At 37.2% G+C, this 23,269-nt stretch overlaps 1 protein-coding gene across 1 annotated transcript in view; it reads left to right on the top strand.

Annotated features, from left to right (window-relative positions):
- The first annotated feature begins 10,893 nt into the window (after positions 1 to 10,893).
- Positions 10,894 to 23,269, top strand: part of Ido2 (indoleamine 2,3-dioxygenase 2) — a 55,290-nt gene continuing 42,914 nt past the window's right edge. The window contains exon 1 of the mRNA XM_047551688.1: positions 10,894 to 11,079. Coding sequence (XP_047407644.1) covers positions 10,924 to 11,079 — 156 coding nt within the window. The 5' untranslated portion in view covers positions 10,894 to 10,923. The remainder of the gene's footprint in view (positions 11,080 to 23,269) is intronic.

The following is a 23,269-nucleotide window of genomic DNA, read 5'->3' as shown; positions in this document are numbered from 1 at the left end:
TCAGTAAGTATGAAGTGATGAGAAAATATCACAGATTAGATTTGAAGCAGTGAGATCAGTTATATGATTACTAGGTGGTTATTATAATATCCCAATAGTAAATGGAAGGATACTTAAAGCATGATCTTGGATTGGAAAAGAGAAATATTAGAGACATTAAGACAGTGTTGGTAACTGATATTCAACTATAACCAGAAGAAAAGGAGAGAAAAACTAAACAAGGCAAGCCATGGTGCCTGGGATCATGATCTTAAATCAGATTATCAGTGCTCCAGTTCTGGTTTACCACTTACAAAACCATGACCTTCAGCTTTAATGTAACTTTTCTGAACCACAGTGTCCTCAACAGAATAATACAAATAATAATAGTACCTAACTCGCAGGGCTGTTGTGAGAATTAAATGAAATACTCTGTGGAAAGCACTTACCATTGAACTGAGCACAGGGAAAAATTGGGGATTATTGACTACTATTTATCATTATTATTATTTTAAGTGCAATAAAATAAGGAGTACATGTAGTGAAAAATGTCAAGGAGAGAGGTTTAAAAAAAAAAAGTAGGCAGCAATGCCAGATGAAAAAGTTAATCAAGGGAAGGGCTAGGAAGTCCCCATTGAATTTAGGAACAAAGAAATAATTAATCATCTGTTGAAGAACACTTAAGTGTACCAGTACTATTTGGGCTGTTTGCTTTTGGCCATTTAGATTTTGTACTTTATCAATTTAGAAACTGAAACTAGCATATCTGATGTTGTTATCAGTAAACATATGAATGATGCATTACAAATTTAATTGGGAACATGTTTTTTTCATTTTCTAAATAGTCCTTGGTCCATTTCCAAAAGACCCAAATACCCAGTCTCAAAGAGATGAAGCCCTTATTGTATATCGATATTACTGTGATTCATGGGAAAGTTGATTATGAAACCCAGGACTCTGAAACTCCTAGCCCTACTGTTAAGAGGGGAAGTCTCTGAGCACAGCCACATTTCCTCTTGGTAAATAAGAAAGATGCTATGCTTTATGCAGGTGTGGCCCTGTGTTCCTTACTGCAGAGTAAGTTTCTAGGTCTGGGTCTAAAATCATGCAATTTGTACCAGAGCAAAGTTCTATCTGACACCAAGACTCAAATTCTGAAATATGAGGTTCATAATGAGACTCTTGGAAACCATTCCTTCTACAAAAATTTGTCAAGTGGCAGACACTAGGCTTGCCACTACAGGACAACACAACATCGGGTTAGATAATGGGTTCTGTTTTGAAGGAACTTACAATTCAATAGGAAAAACAAGGAGAATACATTAGTAATAATCAAACCAAGTAGAACTTGAAATGGGAAGTGAGCAGATTATAGAATTTTTCAGTGAGAGAACAATTCTGAAAGAGTTCCTGGAAGTGTTAGCAGTTGAGATACGTCTTAAAAGATGAGTTCAGTTATGGACACAAAGTATCATGGAAATCAGAGATACTATGAATGAAAAGACAAAATAGGCATCCAAGTGCTGGTGGTTCAGGAGCAGCAAATAATTTTTTGAAGGTTTGAGCATAAGTCTTGGGCATAACTGGAAAGATGCTTAGGAGGCAGATCTTGGGAAAATGTGAATGCCAGCTCATTGAAATGTGAACTTCATTCCATCAACAGTGAGGAGTTCTTGAAAGTTTTTGTTGCAGGAACTTAGAGAGTCAAAGACCAAAGGTTAACATTGGTCTGGGGCCTGGGAGTAAGAAATGTTAAGACTGAATGTGTACATTCGAGAGCCTGGGAATAGACTCAAGGTTAAGATCAGGTGGAACGGGACGATCCAAGATGGCGGACTAGAGGGTGACTGCATCTCCAGTCGCTCCAGAACCCAGGATTCAAGAAGGGGAGGCATTGAGAGACTTGGACTAAAATAGAGCCACGGGTGAGTCTCCCCCACCAGGTGAAGCTGAGTCTCCCCCACCAGGTGAAGCTTGGCCGGGGTGGCAGACCCAGATAGAAGTGGCTTATCAGAGTAGGGCAGGGCAGATAGAGTCTTCCCCAGGCAGCCCTGCGCACTCCGGCGGTGGGCTACTCCCACACGGCCAGCTTCTCCAGCTTCTCAGAACATGCCCGCCAGTAAGAGTCTTTCTGAACAGAACCAGCTCCAAGTCCCGGAGCCAGTGCAGTGAGCTCCAGCCTGCAAGCAGCTTCAGGGACTAGGACAGGGCAGCCAGGGACTTCCCCAAGCAGCCCGGCCCCCTCCAGCGGGAGGCACCTTTCAAGGCTAGCTTCTCGGAGCAGACCGCCCAGTGACAGCCTTTCTACACAGAGGCAGCCACAAGTCCCCGAGCGAATGGAGAGCTCCAACCCACAGGCAGCCTCTGGGATAAGGGCAGGACAGTCAGAGATTTCTCCAGGTGACCCTGCTCCCTCAGGCCACAGGCTCTTTCCACCGGACGATCCAAGATGGCAGACTAGAGGGTGACTGCATCTCCAGTCACTCCAGAACCCAGGATTCAAGAAGGGAAGGCATTGAGAGACTCAGACTAAAATAGAGTCACGGGGTGAGTCGCCCCCACTGGGTGAAGCTCGGCCTGGGCGGCAGGCATGGAAAGGAGCGACTTATCAGAGCAGGGCAGGGCAGCTAGAGTCTTCCCCAGGTAGCCCTGCACACTCCGGCGGTGGGCTCCTCCCACACAGCCAGCTACTCGGAGCAGTCTCCCCAGTGAGAGCCTTTCCACACAGTGCCAGCTCCAAGCCCTGGAACCAGTAGCAGGCTAGGGGCAGCTTTCTTCAGAAGCACTGCATTATCAAGTTACTCCAAGACTTCAGGCTACTGAAGGCTGGAAGGTAATACACTGGAAATCTACAGGGACACTATAAGCCAATAGAGGAAATCCGCAATATCTCCGAGTCCCACTGACAGCTGACCAATATGAGAAAACAAGGGAAGAAAATGTCCCAAACAAACCTAGATACTATATCAATAAAACCCAATGACAGCACAGAAGAAATGTCAGAAAGGGAGGTCAGAATGTACATAATTAAAACAATCAGGGAAGCAAACGAGGAGATGAAAGAGCAAATGCAGCCATTGAAGGAGGAGATGAAAGAGCAAATGCAGGCATTAAATGATTGCACCAATCAACAGTTAAAAGAGCAAATACGGGAAGCAAGAGATCATTTCAATAAAGAGTTAGAGATACTGAAAAAAAAACAAACAGAAATCCTTGAAATGAAGGAAACAATAAACCAAGGTAAAAACTCCATACAAAGCATAACCAATAGAATAGAACACCTGGAAGACAGAACCTCAGACATTGAAGACAAAATAATTAATCTTGAGAACAAAGTTGACCAAACAGAGAAGATGGTAAGAAATCATGAACAGAATCTACAAGAATTATGAGATATCATGAAAAGGCCAAATTTAAGAATTATTGAGATTGAGGAAGGCTTAGAGGGAACAAACCAAAGGAATGAACAATCTATTCAATGAAATAATATCAGAAAATTTCCCAAATCAGAAGAATGAAATGGAAAACCAAAGACTCCAAATATACAAAATTACAACAGACCCACACCAAGGCACATTATTATGAAAATACCTCACATACAAAATAAAGACAAAATTTTAAAGGCTGTGAGAGAAAAGAACCAAATTACATTCAGGGGGAAACCAATAAGAATATCAGCAGATTTTTCAATCCAGACCCTAAAAGTTAAAGGGCCTGGAACAACATTTACCAAGCCCTGAAAGAAAAGGGATGCCAACCAAGAATCTTATACCCAGCAAAACTTACTTTAAGATTGGACAACGAAATAAAATCCATCCATGATAAACAAAAGCTAAAGGAATTTACAAAAAGAAAGCTGGCATTACAGAACATTCTCAGCAAAATATTCCATGAGGAAGAGATGAAAAACAACGATGCAAATCAGCAACAGGAGGCGCTAGCCTAAAGGAATAGCCAAATAAAGGAGAAACCAAATCATGTCAAAAAAACAAAAATTAGTCAAATGACTGGGAATACAAATCATATCACAATAATAACCCTGAATGTTAATGGCCTGAACTCATCAATCAAAAGACATAGACTGGCAGATTGGATTAAAAAGAAAAATCCAACAATATGCTGCCTGCAAGAGACTCATCTCATAGAAAGAGATACCCATAGACTAAAGGTGAAAGGATGAGGAAAAACATACCATGCACACAGACACAGCAAAAAAGCTGGAGTATCCATCCTCATCTCAGATAATGTGGACTTCAAGCCAAAACTAATCAGAAGGGATAAAGAAGGACATTACATGCTGCTTAAGGGAAGCATAAATCAGCAAGACATAACAATCATAAATATCTATGCCCCAAACATTGGCTCATTCATGTACATCAAACAAATCTTTCTCAATTCCAGAAATCAAATAGACCACAAACAATAATAATAGGCGATTTTAACACAACTCTCTCACCACTGGACAGATCTTCCAAACAAAAATTAAATAAAGAAACCATAGATCTCAATAACACAATCAACAATTTAGACTTAACTGACATATATAGAATATACCATCCAACAAAGAACAAATACACTTTCTTCTCAGCAACACATGGATCCTTCTCTAAAATAGACCATATTTTATGCCACAAAGCTACTGTTAGCAAATACAAGAAGATAGAGATACTACCTTGTACTCTATCAGATCATAATGGATTGAAGTTAGAAATAAATGACAGAATAAAAAACAGAAACTTCTCCAATAACTGGAGATTAAATAATACACTATCATATGATGAATGGATAACAGAAGACATCAGGAGGGAAATAAAAAAATTCTTAGAAGTAAATGAGAACAAAGACACATCATATCAAAATCTCTGAGACACTATGAAAGCAGTACTTAGAGGAAGATTTATTTCATGGTGCGCATTCAACAAAGGAAGTAGAAATCAACAAATAAACGACTTAACACTACAGCTCAAAGCACTAGAAAAAGAAGAGCAGACCAATACCAAAAGTAGTAGAAGACAGGAAATAGTTAAAATCAGAGCCGAAATCAACGAAATTGAAACAAAAGAAACAATTGGAAAAATTAACAAAATAAATAGTTGGTTCTTTGAAAAAATAAATAAAATTGATAAACCCTTAGCCACACTAACAAAGAGAAAGAGGGAGAAAACTCAAATTACTAAAATTCAGAATGAACAAGGAAAAATCCCAACAGACACAAGTGAAATACAAAACATAATTAGAAGCTATTTTGAAAACCTATACTCCAACAAAACAGAAAACCTCGAAGACATCAGCTATTTTCTAGAGACATATGAATTACCTAAACTGAACGAGGAGGACATACAGAACTTAAATAAATCAATTTCAAGCAATGAAATAGAAGAGGTCATCAAAGCTTACCAACAAAGAAAAGTCCAGAACTAGATGGATTCTCAGCCAAGTTCTACAAAACCTTTAAAGAAGAGCTCATTCCAATACTCCTCAAACTGTTCCATGAAATAGTAGAGGAGGGAACCCTCCCAAACTTGTTCTATGAAGCCAATATCACCCTGAAACTTAAACCAGACAGAGACACATTGAGGAAAGAAAATATCAGACCAATATCCTTAATGAACATCAACGCAAAAATTCTAAACAAAATTTTAGCAAATTGCATTCAAAAATATATTAAAAAGATAGTGCACCACGATCAAGTGGGTTTTATCCCAGGGATGCAAGGTTGGTTCAACATCTGGAAATCAGTAAATGTCATTTACCATATCAACAGACTTAAAGTTAAGAATCACATGATTATTTCAATAGATGTAGAAAAATCATTCGATAAAATATAGCATCCCTCATGCTCAAAACACTAGAAAAAATTGGGGTAGTGGGAACATTCCTTAACATTGTAAAGGCCATCTATGCTAAGCCCATGGCCAATATCATTCTAAATGGTGAAAAACTGAAAGCATTCCCCCTAAAAACTGGAACAAGGCAGGGATGCCCTCTTTCACCACTTCTATTCAACATCATCCTTGAGACTCTAGCCAGAGCAATTAGACAAACCAAAAAATTAAAGGGATACGAATTGGAAAAGAAGAACTCAAACTATCCCTGTTCGCTGATGACATGATTATATATTTAGAGGAACCTGGAAATTCCACCAGAAAACTTTTAGAACTCATAAGTGAATTCAGTAAAGTAGCAGGTTACAAGATCAATGCTCATAAATCCAATGCATTTTTATACATAAGTGATGAATCTTCAGAAAGAGAAGTTAGGAAAACTACCCCATTCACAATAGCATCGAAAAAAATAAAATACTTGGGAATCAATCTCACAAAAGAGGTGAAAGACCTCTACAATGAGAACTACAGAACACTAAAGAAAGAAATTCAAGAAAACCTTAGAAGATGGAAAGATCTCCCATGTTCTTGGATAGGCAGAATTAATATTGTCAAAATGGCCATACTACCTAAAGTGCTATACAGATTCAATGCAATTCCAATTAAAATCCCAATGATGTACCTTGCAGAAATAGAGCAATAAATTATGAAATTCATCTGGAAGAATAAAAAACCCAGAATAGTTAAAGCAATCCTTGGCAGAAAGAGTGAAGCAGGTGGTATTGCAATACCAGATCTTCAACTCTACTACAAAGCAATAGTAACAAAAATGGCATGGTATTGGTACCAAAATAGACAGGTAGATCAATAGTACAGAATAGAGGACAGGGACACAAACCCAAATAAATACAATTTTCTCATACTAGACAAAGATGCCAAAAATATGCAATGGAGAAAAGATAGCCTCTTCAACAAATGGTGCTGGGAAAACTGGAAAACCATATGCAACAGAATGAAATTAAACCCCTATCTCTCACCCTACATAAAACTCAACTCAAAATGGATTAAGGATCCATTTTATGTAAGAACAATAATAAAAAAAAGAATTAAAAAAAATAAGAAAAAAAGATCAGGTGGAAATATGTAAGAACAACTTTGTAAAGGATTAAGGATCTAGGAATCAGACCAGAGACCCTGCATATTATAGAAGAAAAAGTAGGTCCAAACCTTCAACTTGTTGGCTTAGGATCAGACTTCCTTAACAGGACTCCCATAGCAGAAGAAATAAAAGCAAGAATCAACTACTGAACAAGATTCAAACTAAAAAGCTTTCTCTCAGCAAAGGAAACTATCAGTAATGTGAAGAGAGAGCCTACAGAGTGGGAGAATATCTTTGTCAATCATACTTCAGATAGAGGGCTAATTTCCAGAATCTATAAAGAACTCAAAAAACTCTACACCAAGAATACAAATAATCCAATCAACAAATGGGCTAAGGAAATGAACAGACACTTCACAGAAGAAGATCTACAAGCCATCAACAGATATATGAAAAAATGTTCAACATCTCTAGTAATAAGAGAAATGCAAATCAAAACTACCCTAAGATTTCATCTCACCCCAATTAGAATGGCGATTATCAAGAACACAAGCAACAAAAGGTGTTGGCGAGGATGGGGAAAAAGGTACACTCATACATTGCTGGTGGGGTTGCAAATTAGTTCAGCCACTCTGGAAAGCAGTATGGAGATTCCTCAGAAAGCTTGGAATGGAACCACCATTTGACCCAGCTACCCCACTCCTTGGCCTATACCCAAAGGACTTAAAATCAGCATACTACAGAGATACAGCCACATCAATGTTCATTGCTGCTCAATTCACAATAGCCAGATTGTGGAACCAACCTAGATGCCCTTCAATTGATGAATGGATAAAGAAACAGTGGTATATATATACACTGGAATATTACTCGGCCATGAAGAGTGATAAAATTATGGCATTTGTAGGCAAATAGGTGAAATTGGAGAATATCATGCTAAGTGAGATAAGCCAATTTCAAAAAACGAAAGGACGAATGATCTCGATGATAAGCGGATGAGGACATACAATGGTGGGTGGGAGGGGTTAGTGTTAGGGTTAGGGTTAAGTTTAGGGTTAGGGATAAGGATGGTGGTAAGAATGGAGGAAGGAAGGACTGTATAGAGGGAAAAGGGGTGGGAGGGGTTGGGGGGAAGGGAAAAAAATAACAGAATGAATCAAACAACATTGCCCTATGTAATTTTATGATTACACAAATGGTATGCCTTGACTCCATGTACAAATAGAGAAACAACATGTATCCCATTTGTTTACAATAATAAAAAAAAAGAATTAAAAAAATAAGAAAAAAGATCAGGTGGAAATATGTAAGAACAACTTTGTAAAGAAATATCTGGATGTTAAGAGCTGAAATAAAAACATGAGCAGGTATGGTGTGCACATGTGTAATCTGAGCAACTCAGGAGGCTGAGGCAGGAGTATAGCAACTTCCAGGTCAGACTCAGCAACTTAACGAGGCCCTAAGAAACTTAGCTAGACCCTGTCTCACAATAAAAAGATAAAAAGGGCTGGGAACGTGCCTGAGTGATAAAGTGCATCTGGATTCATTCCCTAGTACAAAAAAAGAAAGGAAGAAAAGAAAAAAACAGTCATTGATCAAACAGAAAAGATATAGTTGTCCCAAGAGGAAAAACAACCAAAAATACACAATAATACAAAAGGATTTTTAGAATGAGGGGGAAAGAATATGAGAAAAATGAATTTATTATTATTTTAGGCTTTTCTTGCGGTTTCTCATTTGTTCATCACGCAAAGTCTCGGAATAAATATTACTATTTACTTCAGAAGTAAAAACAGTTATTTGGAATTTTAAGCTGCCTGTCAAAAGGTCACACAGATAAAAGTGATAAAATAGAGCTTTTATTGTCAGATCATCTTCCTTGAGGAAGTTAGCAGTGGGAGGGTCCTACACTGAGAGACAGCAACTCAGGAATTATAGTTCAATTCTGCTGGCAATTCCCAGGATGACATTTTCATAAATCTTGGGTTATTCATATAATGAATGAGGGTGTTGAACCATGTCATTTATTCTACAATGACCCTTTCTTGGAGGTGGGTATTGGGGGTTGAACTCAGGGACATGACCCCTGAGGCACATCCCCAGCCCTATTTTGTATTTTATTTAGAGACAGGGTCTCACTGAATTGCTTAGTACCTTGCTTTTGCTAAGGCTGGCTTTGAACTTGAGATTCTCCTGCCTCGGCCTCCCCAGACTCTGGGATACAATTTCCCTTTAAATTCTAGTATTTTATGATTTTATAATTTTTTAATGATATGATAAATTCCTGGGAGGATGCAGAGGAAATGACTAGAAAATACCATGACTGATATAAAAATAGATTGGGACATCTTTTCATCTGAGATTGAAGGGACGATCGTGAAGATAACATACAAAGATGGAGAAATTCTATTTAGGAGCCATAAGAAATTGAACTTCAAGTTTGGTTGGATCTTGGACTGAAGATTAGTGAATAATTGAGAATGGCCTTTAGTTGTCTCCTAATTCACCACTAATATGTTAGGTACACAACTTTTAAACAGCATAGTCCAATATGATTATGCTTTTGGTACACAAGCTTTAGAACTGAAACTTGCCTTGGATCTGTTACATAAACTATCACAGCACTTTCTGTCCTTTTAAATTTATTTTAGGAAAAGGAATGGAGAGATATTTTTAGGTGAATTATCTTCCAAATAAATTACAAGATAAAAGTTCAGGACTGAGTAAAGAGCAGAACTTCAGAATCTCCCTAGTGCAAATTTAGGTCCTGGAAGTCATCATGCTGGGCTACATGTTAAAAATGATTCTGTGAAGGCACAGATGACAGTTAGGCTGGCAGCCCGATTTAGTGAAAAGAATAATGTTCTGGTATTATTTTGTTCTAGTAATAATTACCAGTGCAATACTGGACTGGGCAATTCACATGTATGTGCCTCAGTTTACTAACCTGTAAAATCAATCTCAGTACCTATTTTTAAGTTAAAACCACTTATCTCAATGATAGGTTCTCAAATATTATTTGACAAAAGGAGAGGACTGAGTACAATTACTGTGTGTCTATTAAAAATGAAAATATTTTTAAAAATATTAGATTGTTGAATCAATAGTGGTTCAGGCTATTTTCAAGTCTGTTGGTATCCATTGCCTTATTTGTTATACTCATTCATTATCCAAGTATAATTTTTTTTTTTCAGTACTGGGGATTGAACCCAGGGCCTTGTGCTTATGAGGCAAGCACTTTACCGACTGAGCTATCTCCCCAGCCCAAGTATAATTTCTTAAAATAAGTTGAAACAATCATGTTAGATTATGCTGTTTAAAATAAATAACCAACATACATGGAAATTTGATTTACAATTTTTGTTAATTTTTCTGGATTATCATGGGAGATGACACCCAAACACTGAATGAGTGAATAAAGAATATTGTGTTACTTTAAAATAAATAAATAAATAAATAAATAAATAAATAAATAAATAAATAAATAACCAAACTCTTCTAAGTTTCTACCACGCTCTTGGAATCCTCCCCATTCTGCTCACGGTTCACCACCAGTCTCTAAAATAACACTGAATCTAACTTCTACTTTTAATAGTTACTGCTTTTGGAGAATAATTATGACCCAGTTGTCATCATAGACCGGATTCCCATCAGTATACCCGTTTGATCAGCTGTAACCAAAAGTCTAATTCACTTCCCCTTTTCCAAAGTGTAACATTTTCCAAAGTGTAACCAAAAGTCTAATTCACTTCCCCTTTTCCAAAGTGTAACATTTTTGTCTCATATTTGCATTTAAAACCAATCTTTTCATATTGCATGTGTGTGAATGGGAAGAAAGGATTTTCTTTTAGTAGGCTATTTGCCTCTTTATTTTAATCAGCAGTTTTTAATTGTTTACTTAGCCTTGTCTGAAAGCAAGTTCAGAGCAATCTGAACCTCAGGGCAAGGTTCTCTTCTGTTGCTGAAACACCACACAACCAAATATAGCTTTGAGGCTCATTTAACCTTAGTCTGCGATATATGTGGACCAATTGTTTCTTCAGTGGCAGCTTCATTGAAGACACTTCAAATAAAAATATGGAGCCTCAAAGAGAAACCTTGGAGACAGCATGGCAGTTGTCTTTAGGAAGCTATCACATTTCTGAGGAGTATGGCTTTTTACTTCTAAATCCTCTGGTAAGGATGGAGTCTTGGACCGGGTTGCAGGAGGGATAGTGAGATTCTGGTTTATTTGTGTTTTAAATTTATGTAGTCCTTAAGAAAGAAACAATATCATTACGAAGTCACTAACCTGAAGAAGATACTATAAATATCATAGCGTGTAATTACAGACAAGAGAAGTAACAGCTATAGCTGAGGATAGTACAAATGGAATATTTTGGTGCTAGTTTCTTTTAATAAATTGTCATCAATGCCAGGAAAATTATAAGAATAACTGTAGTTAGCAAGGAAAACACCGAATTTAAGTAGAGGATGGATTATATGGGCAAATACAGAGCCCTGAGAATAATAGCAAGGTACATTTTATTCCTCAGTAGCTCTGGGTCACCACTGAGAACACATGTTATGTGAATTAGGCAATCTTACTTGCTGGTGGAAGGAAAAAAACATGGGAAACATTTGGTGCTTTCGGAACTGATAAAAGTGATTAGATGGTATCAGGCATTTCTGAGAAGGAACTTTGTGAAAAAAAAAAAAGTACCTTTTCCTTAGTTCTGCTTAATAGTCCAACCCATAGTGTAATTCTGTCTTATCAACAAGCCTATCAATACTGGTTTTCTCCTTAAATGAGGCTGGAGGCATGATATTGGTCCTTAGAAACTATCTGATACAAAACACCTCTTTTTACATTTGGGCTAGTTGAAGTTCAGAGGGAGACACAGCCAAAGTCATTTTTCAGGAAAAAGTGGAACTGATATTCAGGGCACTTGATATATCTGTTCTATTGCATCATAGATAAAGGGTAGGGCCACTCAGTTAAAAAAATACAGGGATCATATGTTGCAGTCACTATAATCACTTATTGAAGAAACAACCTGCCCCAGCCTAACTTGTTCCTTCCCTAGGATTAAGAAGTGGTCTGGAATACAAAGACCTTTTATCAAACACCTACTCTGATGCTTGTTTACTTATGAGTGTTACTGGAGGCATTTAAATGAAGATAAGAACTAAATGCTCTGTAGAGCATCAAGTCACAGACCTATAAGTAAATTAGCAATGGCAATAATGACTACAGGGTATTAGGTGGAATAAGCTTGCAGTCCTGGGTACTGGATTGTGTTCTCTGATGCTGGCACTAGGATCACCAACTTGCTTTGTGCTAACTGGCCGGATTCCTGTGATGCAGGACTTTCAGTGCTAAGCCAGGAAAGTCCTGGGAAAATCTGAATGAGTCAGTTGCTATATCTTGTTCTTTCTTACCAGTTCTTATGACTTTGGGTGACTTACAAATATCACCTGATCCTCTGTTTTCACATGTATTTAATGAAGATCTGCTGCATGAATATAAACACACTGTGACAGATTTAGTGTAAGGACTAGAAGCAAGGTCTCCTGACCCTTAGACCAGTGATTGTTAAACACTCCCTTCGTTGTGCTACTTGAATACTACTACAGGGCTGCAAGACCTGCGCATGTCAACTCTGCCTTTCTAAAATCTCAAAATCTTATTGGGGATATAATTAAATTTGTTTCCACAGGAATCAATGTGTCTTGTTTACTGTGAATTCCCACCCCCTAATAGAATGTGAACTCCACAAAGCAGGAATATTAGTTTTGTCTATTTGTTGCACTGAGGCATCTAGAACAGAGCTTGGCCTATAGTGGGACCTGAAGAAAAATTTACCAAATGGATGAAAAAAAAAAAAAAGAATATGCTTATTTTGCCAGTCTGATGTGTTATAAATGAATGATATTCCTTTAATTAAAATTTGTATTACTGAAAAAAGAGAACTCCATTTGTATGCATGAATACATTCAAGGATACTCCCATCTTCCCTAGTTTGCCAGGAAGGAAGGATAATCAGCCAACACGATCTTAAATATGAACAATGAGCTGAGGAAAAATATCATGAAGTTGGTAAACACTGGGTAGGGCCACAATTGCAGAGTTCCTCTCTTTGTTGTTTCCTTTTTTTTTTTTTTTTTTAAATAAGATTGGAGCCAGATGAGAAACAACAGCATCAACTTTTCGTGACATTCTGAGTCAGACAGAATCTGTGTTGTGGTTTGGTTGATGGATTACCCTTAGAGAGTTCTTCTCCTGAACTCATGTAAAAAATTCCATGGTCTTAATTCTGTCAGAGTCATACTTACCAGATCTCTCAAAGTGTAATTCTTTGTTTCAGTTTTAATTTCATTTCATTCATGTTGGGACTTTAAGCATCTCCTTTTCTTGGAAGAGGTTGAGGAAGAAACTTTTCATGAGCATATACCCCAGGTTTCCCCACAGATCAGGAGATTTAGTCCCCAGCATCACCAGGCAACACTGTTGCAAGTGATCACAAACTGGGAAACAGCAGTCAGCACCTCTAGCCAAGAGCACAGCTGTCCCTTGCTTTCTTTTAGCTTTAGAACAAGGGTTAGGAGGGGTGTTCCTCCATGTCCTTTGGCCTCAAAGGGGTTCATCCAGCATTTCTTCCAGGTGGACTTTGGGTTTTGTACTATAAATCTTACTTGAAACTCTCTCTGAAGTAGTTAATGAATCGGAAAATATTCTGGCTTTGTGGGAGGAGACTGACTTGTTTTCAAATATTTTGTCTCACTATTTTCTCTAAATACTCAGACATTTCCAAGTTCCAAATTTTCAGGGTAGACAACTGATGCCTACTGACTGATAGCTATAAATCAACCACAAAAATCCTGTGTCAGATCATGTGTCTTGTGTATGAGTGAGTGCGTGTGTGTGTGTGTGTGTGTGTGTGTGTGTGTATGTTTGTGTTAGGGGGTATATTTACCCTTAGACAAAGAGCATAGGAAATTTAGCTTGCCAGGAATGGAGGGACCATGGAAGATGACAGCAGGAGACTAGATTGGAGCAGAACTGAGAGACCTTAAATATTGGACTCTGGAATTTGGATTTAATACATTTGGTGAATAACATGATGTAACTGGAAGTTTTTTCTTTCTTTTTTTTTTTTTTGGTAGCTGACATTTCAATAGTTCCTCAAACAATATTAAGGGTGGAGTGGTTAACATCAATAATTCCAGGGCTGCACTCCAAAATTACTTAGCATGTTTAAATAATCTCAAAGCCAGATTCCCACCCATTTAATTCAGAATCTTTCACCTACCTGGCCTTAGTACTCAAATATTAGCTTGAGCGGAGGACAACAGGAAGCTACCACAGTGGTCCAGGTGAAAGACGGAGGGCTACACCTATGAGATCAGTTGTGGAAATAAAGGTGTCTTGGCTAGGAGAAACTATGGGAAGGGCTTGAAAGTAGTTTAAAAATAAGGGGAAGGAAACATTTTATATGAACAACTGGGGCAGAAGAAAAGGACTTGTATAGGTAGCCATAAGGATGTTGGGTACTTTATTATGATTGATCAACCATTCAGGAAAAATAAATGCATACATATTCTCTTATAGAAACCCAAAACACTTGATGGAAGCTGTGGACTCCACTTTGTTTTAATTAACTAGAACAAAGTGCAGAAAATTATTTTCTACAATAGGCTATGGCTTCCAGAGGAAGAATACATAGCAAGAGCTCAGACATTTCCCTTTAAAAATGATGGCATCTTTGGTGGCCTCTGGGATAGGATATGTCTGATCATGCTGAATGGGGATTGGAGACAATAATGGTACAATGGAGACGATGCTAATAGATAAAGAGATAAGATCATATTTAATACTAATTAATATGTCACAAGTTTAAAAAAATGTTTGGGGGATGGTAGAGAAGGTAACAGATGAAATACGGATTTTTGCACCAGTATTAAGGAACCAAGAAAAGTGGGTAAAGACAAAGGGGAAATAGATAGGCATGAGGAAGTGGGAGCAGGGACAGACAATCCTCTGCAAACTGAAAGTTTGAAGACTGAAGCAAGTTTGAACTTTCTCATCTAGGTAGATAACTAAGCTGTAAAGAAACCTGAGACAACATGAGGAGGGCTGGATAGGCTGAGAGATCCTAAGAATGAATGAAGAAATCAAACATGGGAAAATATGTGTTCAATACTTTCAACCAACATGAGGCTCAGGGAGTGTATTTTTTTTTAAAGGGCGACCCAAACAAAGTACCACAATCTGGGTGGCCTAAAGCAGCAGAAATTCATTCTCTCAGAATTTCTGGAGAACAGAAGTCTGAAATGAAGATGTAGGCAGGCACACACTTCCTCCAAAGGCTCCAGGGGAGAATCTTTCTTTGCCTCTTCCAGGTTCTGAGGGCTCCAGGTACTTCCTGGCTTGGGATTGCAGAACTCCAGTGTTTGCCCTCACCTTCATAGGTCCTTCTCTGTGTCTGTCTTTCCTTTCCTGTGTCTTCTCTTGTAAAGACAATTAGTCACTGGATTTAAGACCCATCCTAATCCAGATGATCTCATCTTCAAAGACCCTTTTCCAAATAAGCCTATAATTCACAGTTTCCAACTGGACATATCTTTTTTTTTTTTTTTTTTTTTTTTTTAAAGTGAGGAGTAGAGGCAGGCACCATTTCACTCACTACAGGAAGTGGAGAGAAAAGATAAAAGGTAAGAGGGGTAGAGCAACCTGAGCAATGATCACTAAGAATATTGTCTTGTTCATAGATTCCCAAACCTGAATTTATAGGTATTAGAGAGGGAAAGAGAATGAAAAGTGAGAATGAAAAATTTAAAATGGTCAATGAGAGGTTGAGGATGTAGCTCCCAGTATTAGAATGTTGTCTAGCACCTATGAGGCCTTGGGTTTGGTCCCTAGTATAATAATAATAATAATAATAATAATAATAATAATAATAAAAATTAAATAAAAATAAATCAAATTATTGAGGAAACATGGGGCTAAATCATGTATAGTTGCCATGGTTCATGATATTAATTCAAGAATTAAGTTTGAGTTTATGCTTTCTCCATAAAATAAATTAAATGCCTTTATATCTTTACCTGTGTTCTGATATATTTTCACATATCAGAATATATTCCCAAGAAATTTGGATTAGAGACACTTTAGGTGGTCAATTCTAAATTACATTTGTTATTTCCTCCATGCTTATTGTTCATTGAAGATTCCTATTTCTAAACAAAAATTTCATCTTTCATAATTTCCCAAATGGGGAACCCAACTGAAATTTTTGAAGGTATTGCAAAATTTATTCATGCCACACTTTTTAAAAATTTCCTGCCAGAGCTCCTTTGTAATAGATAAAATTTTGAAGAAAGTTCTTACTCTATACTTGGCCCTGTGTAGGGGAGTAAACTTTGCCTCTCTATTGCTTTCCTCTTCTCTTCACAGTAATCTTCACCATTCAGAAATGATCCATTTAATAATGGATTCAACTCTCTCTCTGAGATCTGTCTCCTAACTGACCATCTTTTCCCTGGTTCCACCCTAATCCAACCTGCCATCCCCTTTCTAGTCTTGCCCAGCATTCTGGGTGTAACAAAATGGCTCTTTAAAATGAAGATCAACCATGAGACTTTGCTATTTAAAACCCTCCAATTGTTCCTTAGAACCAAACCCCACAAGGGCCCCCATGTTTATGTGTTTAATCTGCAAATTCATTTCAACATTATTTTCTCAGAACTCCATAAACCTGTTTTTCAAGTGCTGTTTGAACCAACTTTATCATCCTGCTGATATCAGCATTAATAAGTTAACTTTATTTTTTAAACATGTTCTGTATTTGTGTGAGCTACTTTTTAAACTTTTCGAAAAGTATACTTTGGACAAAAGTCTACAAAAACAAATATAAAACAGGAAATTCAATTTTGTAAAGAAAGAAGAGTTTAAGATTTTATTATTCCTGCCCATACCATTTCTGGGTTTTCTGATTTGGGGAATGAGGGAAGAAAAGCATTTAAACCTTTTAATATTTCCTCTCATCTTGAACCAGTGCTCCATCCCCCCATTTATGCCCTCTCCCTGTTTGTTCTGAAGAGGTGTTGGAGAGTACACTGAACTTTGAGTCATAAGAGGTTTGGTCTGGACACTAACCAGATGTGAATCCTGGGGACAGTCATCTAATCTTTCTGGGCTTTAACCATATCTATTTCAAAATGTAAATAATGAAAAACAAAGACATACAACATAAATGCAGATGGATTAAAGACAAGTATCAACAATAAAACTAGAAAGATTTAAAAAGAAATGAGGTTGGGATGAGATGAACTTTCTCAACATGATTTAAAACTTCCAAGAATGAATAAAATATTCATTCATCTTACTACTTTGTTAGGAATGGTTACTTCAAGCACACACATAAAATCATAAAAGTGTAATAACCAAACATTCTACCACTGAGCTACATCTCCAGCCCTGCTATGAAATTTTAAACCATGTGCTAGAGATGCATAAATTGACACCAAAAGGGATATTTAGTGAAAAACTCACCTGTTGGTCTTGTCTCCTAAGCTCTAGGTACAACTGAAAACTTACAGTTCAACTTAAAATAGAATGTTAGCAAATTGACAATGGTCCATGTGGTATTTGCAGCATGTCTGGAAAACCATGCAAGGAACTTTCAGGTCATCACTTCTAGATGGGAAGATGGGAATTAGGAAACTTTTATTTTCTACTTCATAGGCTTCATGCTTTCTGAATATCCTGCCACAGGCATTGATTACATTTTTTTATCATCATGCCTGAGAGAAGTGTATTTCTTGAAGAATTATCTTGATAAGTTTAGTAAATATTAAAATAACTATAGGGTTTTAATGCAAACAATTCCATGCCAGTCATATCTTAAAAATATAACAGCTGGGAGCAGCTGTGTGTGCCTGTAATACCGATAGCTCTGAAGGCTGATGCAGGAAGAGCGTGTGTTCAGAGCCAGCTTCAGCAACTTACTCAGTAACTTAGCAAATCACTAAGAAACTTAGGAGATCTTGTCTCTAAATAAAAATATTTAAAAAGGGCTGGGGATGTGGCTCAGTGACTAAGTGCCCCTCGTTTCAATCTTTAGTAACAAAAAAAAAAAAAAGAAAAAAAAAAAAAAAAGAAAAAAGTAAAACAAAACAAAACCAAAAAACATAACAAAATACCTGCCTACTTAGGAGACTTGAGCAGAAGGATGGCAAGTTTGAGCTTGGGCAATTTACTGAAACCCTTTCCCCCCCTCAGTGGTAGAGTACATCCCCCACCCCTGGGTTCAACCTATAGTAATGAAAAAACAAAAATAAAAGAACCCCAAAACATAACAAAACAAAAAAATTCATAATGTCTTTAGTGTTGCCAAAAGCTTAGATGAATTGTCACTCCTGTTATATATCTATGCCATAAATATGATTATCAATTGATACAATTTTTCTGTAAGGAATCCAAGGAATGGTTTTCAACCTTTTAAATGTATATAATCTTTAACCCAAAAAGTCTACCTTTAGAAATAATGTTAAACATCTGAAATACATGTAGATTGATGACAATTTCAGATTTGTTAATAATAGTGAAAAATCATAAAACAATTAGTAATATTCATCAATAGATTATTGGAATACTATGCAAGTTAGCTTGTTGCAGTACTAAAAACTGACCCCAGGGTCCTTCACATACTATCCAAGCACTCTACCAGAGTTACATACCCAACATTGCTATTCAAGTTTTAAAATATGTCATAGAGATGTATGAACTAACTCCAAAAGGGATATTGTTTAGTGAAAAATCCATCTGTGGGTCCTGTCCCTTATATTGCAGGAGCAACTGAAAATGTAAAACTTATCTTTGAAAAAAAAGTCTGGCAACAGAAAGTAATTAACACAACTTAATACTCTTCAGTCTCTTGAGAAAAAACTAAAAAGCAGAATACATTTTAAATGAATTGTAAAGTAACCTTCAAATTCTTTCTCCCCTTCTGGATTATGTCTCCATGTCACTGATTTTCCACTGTAAGGTGTGTTGGAATTCACTGGAAAGATTATTAAAAATGTGCTGCTGGGTTCTGCCCCAGAATGTTTGATTCAGAAGGTCCAGGGCAGGGCCCAAGAATTGGTACGTCTAAAGAGTTCCAAAGTGATGCTGATACTTCTAGTCTGAGGTCCACACTTGGACAGCCTTTGTGTTTATTGGTTCATACAGAAGTCCAAACATGGGACTTTGGAAAGGGAGAGAATGAAATAAGGAAAAAGGGAAATTTCCTCTAGGAATCTAATGGAAGAGAAAAGCTAGATATTAGAGAATAAAATATAGCCAAGATTCTCAGTCTACCCATTGAAGCAGTTAAGAATATACTCGCAAGCCAGGAAGTTAAAACCAGGAGTATTTAACTTTTAGAATGTGACTAATTACCCAGTAAAATGAATCAGACCTAACTTTTCTATATTCATATATGAATACATGACCAGTGTAACTCCACATTTAGTGCAAACACAAAAATGGGAAATTATACTCCAGGTATGTATGTTATATCAAAATACATTCTACTGTCATGTATAATGAAAAAGAACAAATAAAAAAAGAATATGACTCATTATGCATCAAATAAGGAAAGACAAAGATGATAATTTACTTACAGCTTCTTTATGGGTGTGTATGTGTGGTACTGACTATTGAAATCAGGGGGGCTTTACCACTGGGTTACATCCTTAGCCTTCATATATTTATTCAGTTATTTTTTAATTTGGAAACAGAGTCTCACTAAGTTGCTCAGCCTGGTCTCAGACTTATAATCCTCCTGCCTCAGTTTCCTGACTGGCTGGGACTACAGGTGTGCACCACTTCACCCTGCTATAAGCTTCTCTAAGACTCACTTTAAAGAGGCCCTCTGAAATTGTAACAATGCATTCTTGATTTTCTTTAACAGAAGTCATGTCAACTCTGCTATTCCATCATTTCCGTCATGGCATTCGACTTTTATTCATACAAAAATATGAATAAAATATGGGCATAGAATAGATGAAAAATAGATTGTCATTGACATTTAGTTTACTGTGGATTTCTCTGCCTTCAGTCTGTTCTGTGCTTCTCTTTCTCTCCCTCCAACAGCCACCTCTTTTTTGAAGGTCTGGGAATCAAACCCAAGGCCTCACACATGCTAGGTAGGTACCCTGCAGCTGAGCTGCACCCTCAGTCTGTCTTTAGTTTTGCAGCACGATCACTCTGCAGTTACTCTGTAAATGCTAAACTTTTATCAGTTTAGTTACCAGCTTCCTTCAGTTCTGAACCTACAGTTGAATTTGGCTAGAGAAAAAGACACCATCCATTTTCTTTCTCCCTATGGCCAGAGGAGGGGGAACAGAGTAGATTCTACCTCCCAGAAGCTGAGATGCTGTGAGAACGCACGAACAAGGTGTAATTTCCTCCTTGTGCACACGCATATCTAGAGTGAAAACGCAACAATTGTCTGTAGTGTAATTGATTTGTTGGGAAAGCAAAATGTGTCCAGCTTGTCCTAAATCAATTCAGGGATAAAGATTGAAAGGAAAAGATTAAATAAAGTACATAATTCTCAGAGTGAGGCTGCGATATTAGACATGTCCAGGCTACAAATTGACTAGAAGCTTGAACCCAGGATTACTGTAAGTTCTGAGGGACAGTGGACTTCTAACAAGAGATAAATGGATAACCTGTAGATCTCTGCCTCTCCAAGTCTATAGTTTTTAAGTGCCCTGAATTCTCTGTATAACTTCAATGTTATTTAAATTTGTTTATATACAGGTCCCTATTTCCTTCTTCTCTATTATTTGTTTAATAGCTACCCCTATCTGCCAGTTACACACACTGGTCTTCACTCCAATGTGCTGAGAAATTGAATGCATAACAAGTGAACTCTTTCAGGCTCCAGACCTTGTCCTCTTACCATCTCAAGGCCACATGTCTCTCCCAGCTGGTCTCTCCTTCTTCTCTTCCTCTATGATCTTGTGTGTTTAATTACTCCCCTCTCTTGTCAGTAGCAGACTCTGAACTACTCCCTGTTATTTTTAAAGGGAGAGGACTCTCAAGCACAAATCCCCCCTTTACTACCATCTCCCCTGGAAAAGTTCATTTACTTTTTCTTCATTTTCTTACTTCTCCACACATCAGCATTTGAATCCTGCTTCTATGACCCTGACCTTAATTTCTACACCACATATAGAGAGAAACTAATATATTTTAGTGACTTCCTTGTTTTGTTCTTTAAAGGGTGCAATCTTTAATTTTCTAATGACGCTTCTTATGATTGTCTACTTTTGTGAAATCCTCTAATGTATGACTTCTTTATGGTCATTCTCTTCTGGCTCATTGAACCTCTAGAACTTTCTTTTTTATCTGAATCCATTAGATTCAACTTCTCTACCTGCTATGTGAATACTGCCCAGTGTGATAACAGACTTGCTTCTCCTTTTAATTTGCAAAATCTTGAGGAAGATTTTACACTTTTGTGGTTTTAACCACAATGTAGAGTTTTTCCTGCAGTTATATTCTGCTACAAATTTTCTACAGAATTCTGAACTTCTCAGTACAGTTATACTTCTAGAATCCACAGATATTTTAAGCTCAATAAATTTAAAAATAAATTCCTATCTTATGCCCATTCTTTGATTTCCACTTGCATTTCTATTTCAAGTTGTGTTCCCACCCATTCACATGACCTTCTAATTCATAAAAATGGAAGTCATCTTCATTCTTTTTCTTTTTAATCCACAGATACAACATTCGTTTGTTTAGGCTATATGCTGAAAAAATATGCCAAGTGACTGGGCTAGGTCATGGGTTGGCAAACTTTTTTTGAACAGCCACATAAACTCTGAAGCTGTGAATACCATATGATTTTTATATGTAGTTATCACACTCTGGTGCTGCAATGCAAAAGCAACCAGAGATGAAATGTACACAAGTGAGCGAGTCTAGAAGTAGAATCCCCAATAAAGGAGGTGAATTTGTCATCCCTTTGGGTTAAAATCCAGACTAGGTTCTACTGGGTAAACCATGGATAGAGAGTGGGCCCAGGAATGGTACTATTTGGGTGAGTGATCCTTTTGCCCGAAGTCTCCACCCCCAAATGTAATCATGACATCATTTTAATATTATTTTCCAAATATATTTTGAGCACATGCTCTTTCCTTTCCAAATCCATTGTCCTTGCCTAGGTGTAACTGTGGAAAAATATTTCAAAGACTTCTTAATCTGATCTTTTATGGTAAAATCCTACAAATAAAATCACCTTCCTAAAATTTAAATCACACTGAGGTAGGATAGAAGAAATAGAAAAAAATGGTGAAAAGGAGACATAAAGAAAAGAAAATTGTAACTCAGAAGTTTTACATACAGTTTGAGACCTGTCACTACCTAAGTCAGTCTCTCTGGCAAGCCACTGACTCCAAAATTCCTGGGAAATCTGTAAGTCTACCTGTGTACATCTCATTAATCACTCCATAGATAAAGTAGAAAGAGATGATATTTTGAGAAACCCATAATTCAGGGGACTTTTAAAAATTTTTTTCATTCTTTTTAGATATACATGACAGACTGTGTTTTAACATCTTATACATACATGGAGTATAACTTATTCTAATTAGGATCCTATTCTTTTGGTTGTATATGATGTGGAGTTTCACTGGTCATGTATTCTCATATGAATATAGGCAAGTTATGTCCAATTCATTCTACTGTCTTTCATTTTCCTATCCCTCTCCCTTCCCATCATTCCCCTTTGTTTAATCCAATGAACTTCTATTTTTCTCCTCCCCACACCCTGGTTGTATACTAGCATCTGCATATCAGAGAGAACATTCGACCTTTGAATTTTGGAGATTGGCTTATTTCAGTTACCATGATAGTCTCCAGATCCATCCATGTACCAGCAAATGCCATAATTTCATTCTTCTTTAAAGCTGAATAATACTCCCTTGTGTGTGTGTTTGGGTGTGTGTGTGTGTGTATACACCACATTTTCTTTATCCATTCATCTCTTGAAGGGCACCTAGGTTGGTTTCACAGCTTAGCTATTGTGAATTGAGCTGCTATAAACATTGATGTGCCTGTGTCACTGTAGTATGTTGATTTGATATCTAATCCATGTGGGATAACTGGGTAAACTGTGGTTCCACTGCAAATTTTCTGAGGAATCCCCATACTGCTTTCCAGAGTTGTTGCACCAATTTACATTCCACCAGCAATGTATGAATGAACATTTTCCCCCAACATACTCACCAACATTTATTGTTATTTGTATTTTTGAAAATTGCCAATCTAATTGGAGTAAGATGGACTCTCAGTGCAATTTTAAGTTGCAATTCTCTAATGGCTAGA

The sequence above is a fragment of the Sciurus carolinensis genome, chromosome 4 (assembly GCF_902686445.1).
Source record: "Sciurus carolinensis chromosome 4, mSciCar1.2, whole genome shotgun sequence".
Classification (NCBI taxonomy): Eukaryota; Metazoa; Chordata; class Mammalia; order Rodentia; family Sciuridae; genus Sciurus; species Sciurus carolinensis.
Note: the sequence above shows the minus strand (reverse complement) of the source record. Positions and strands in the feature narration are given on the sequence as shown.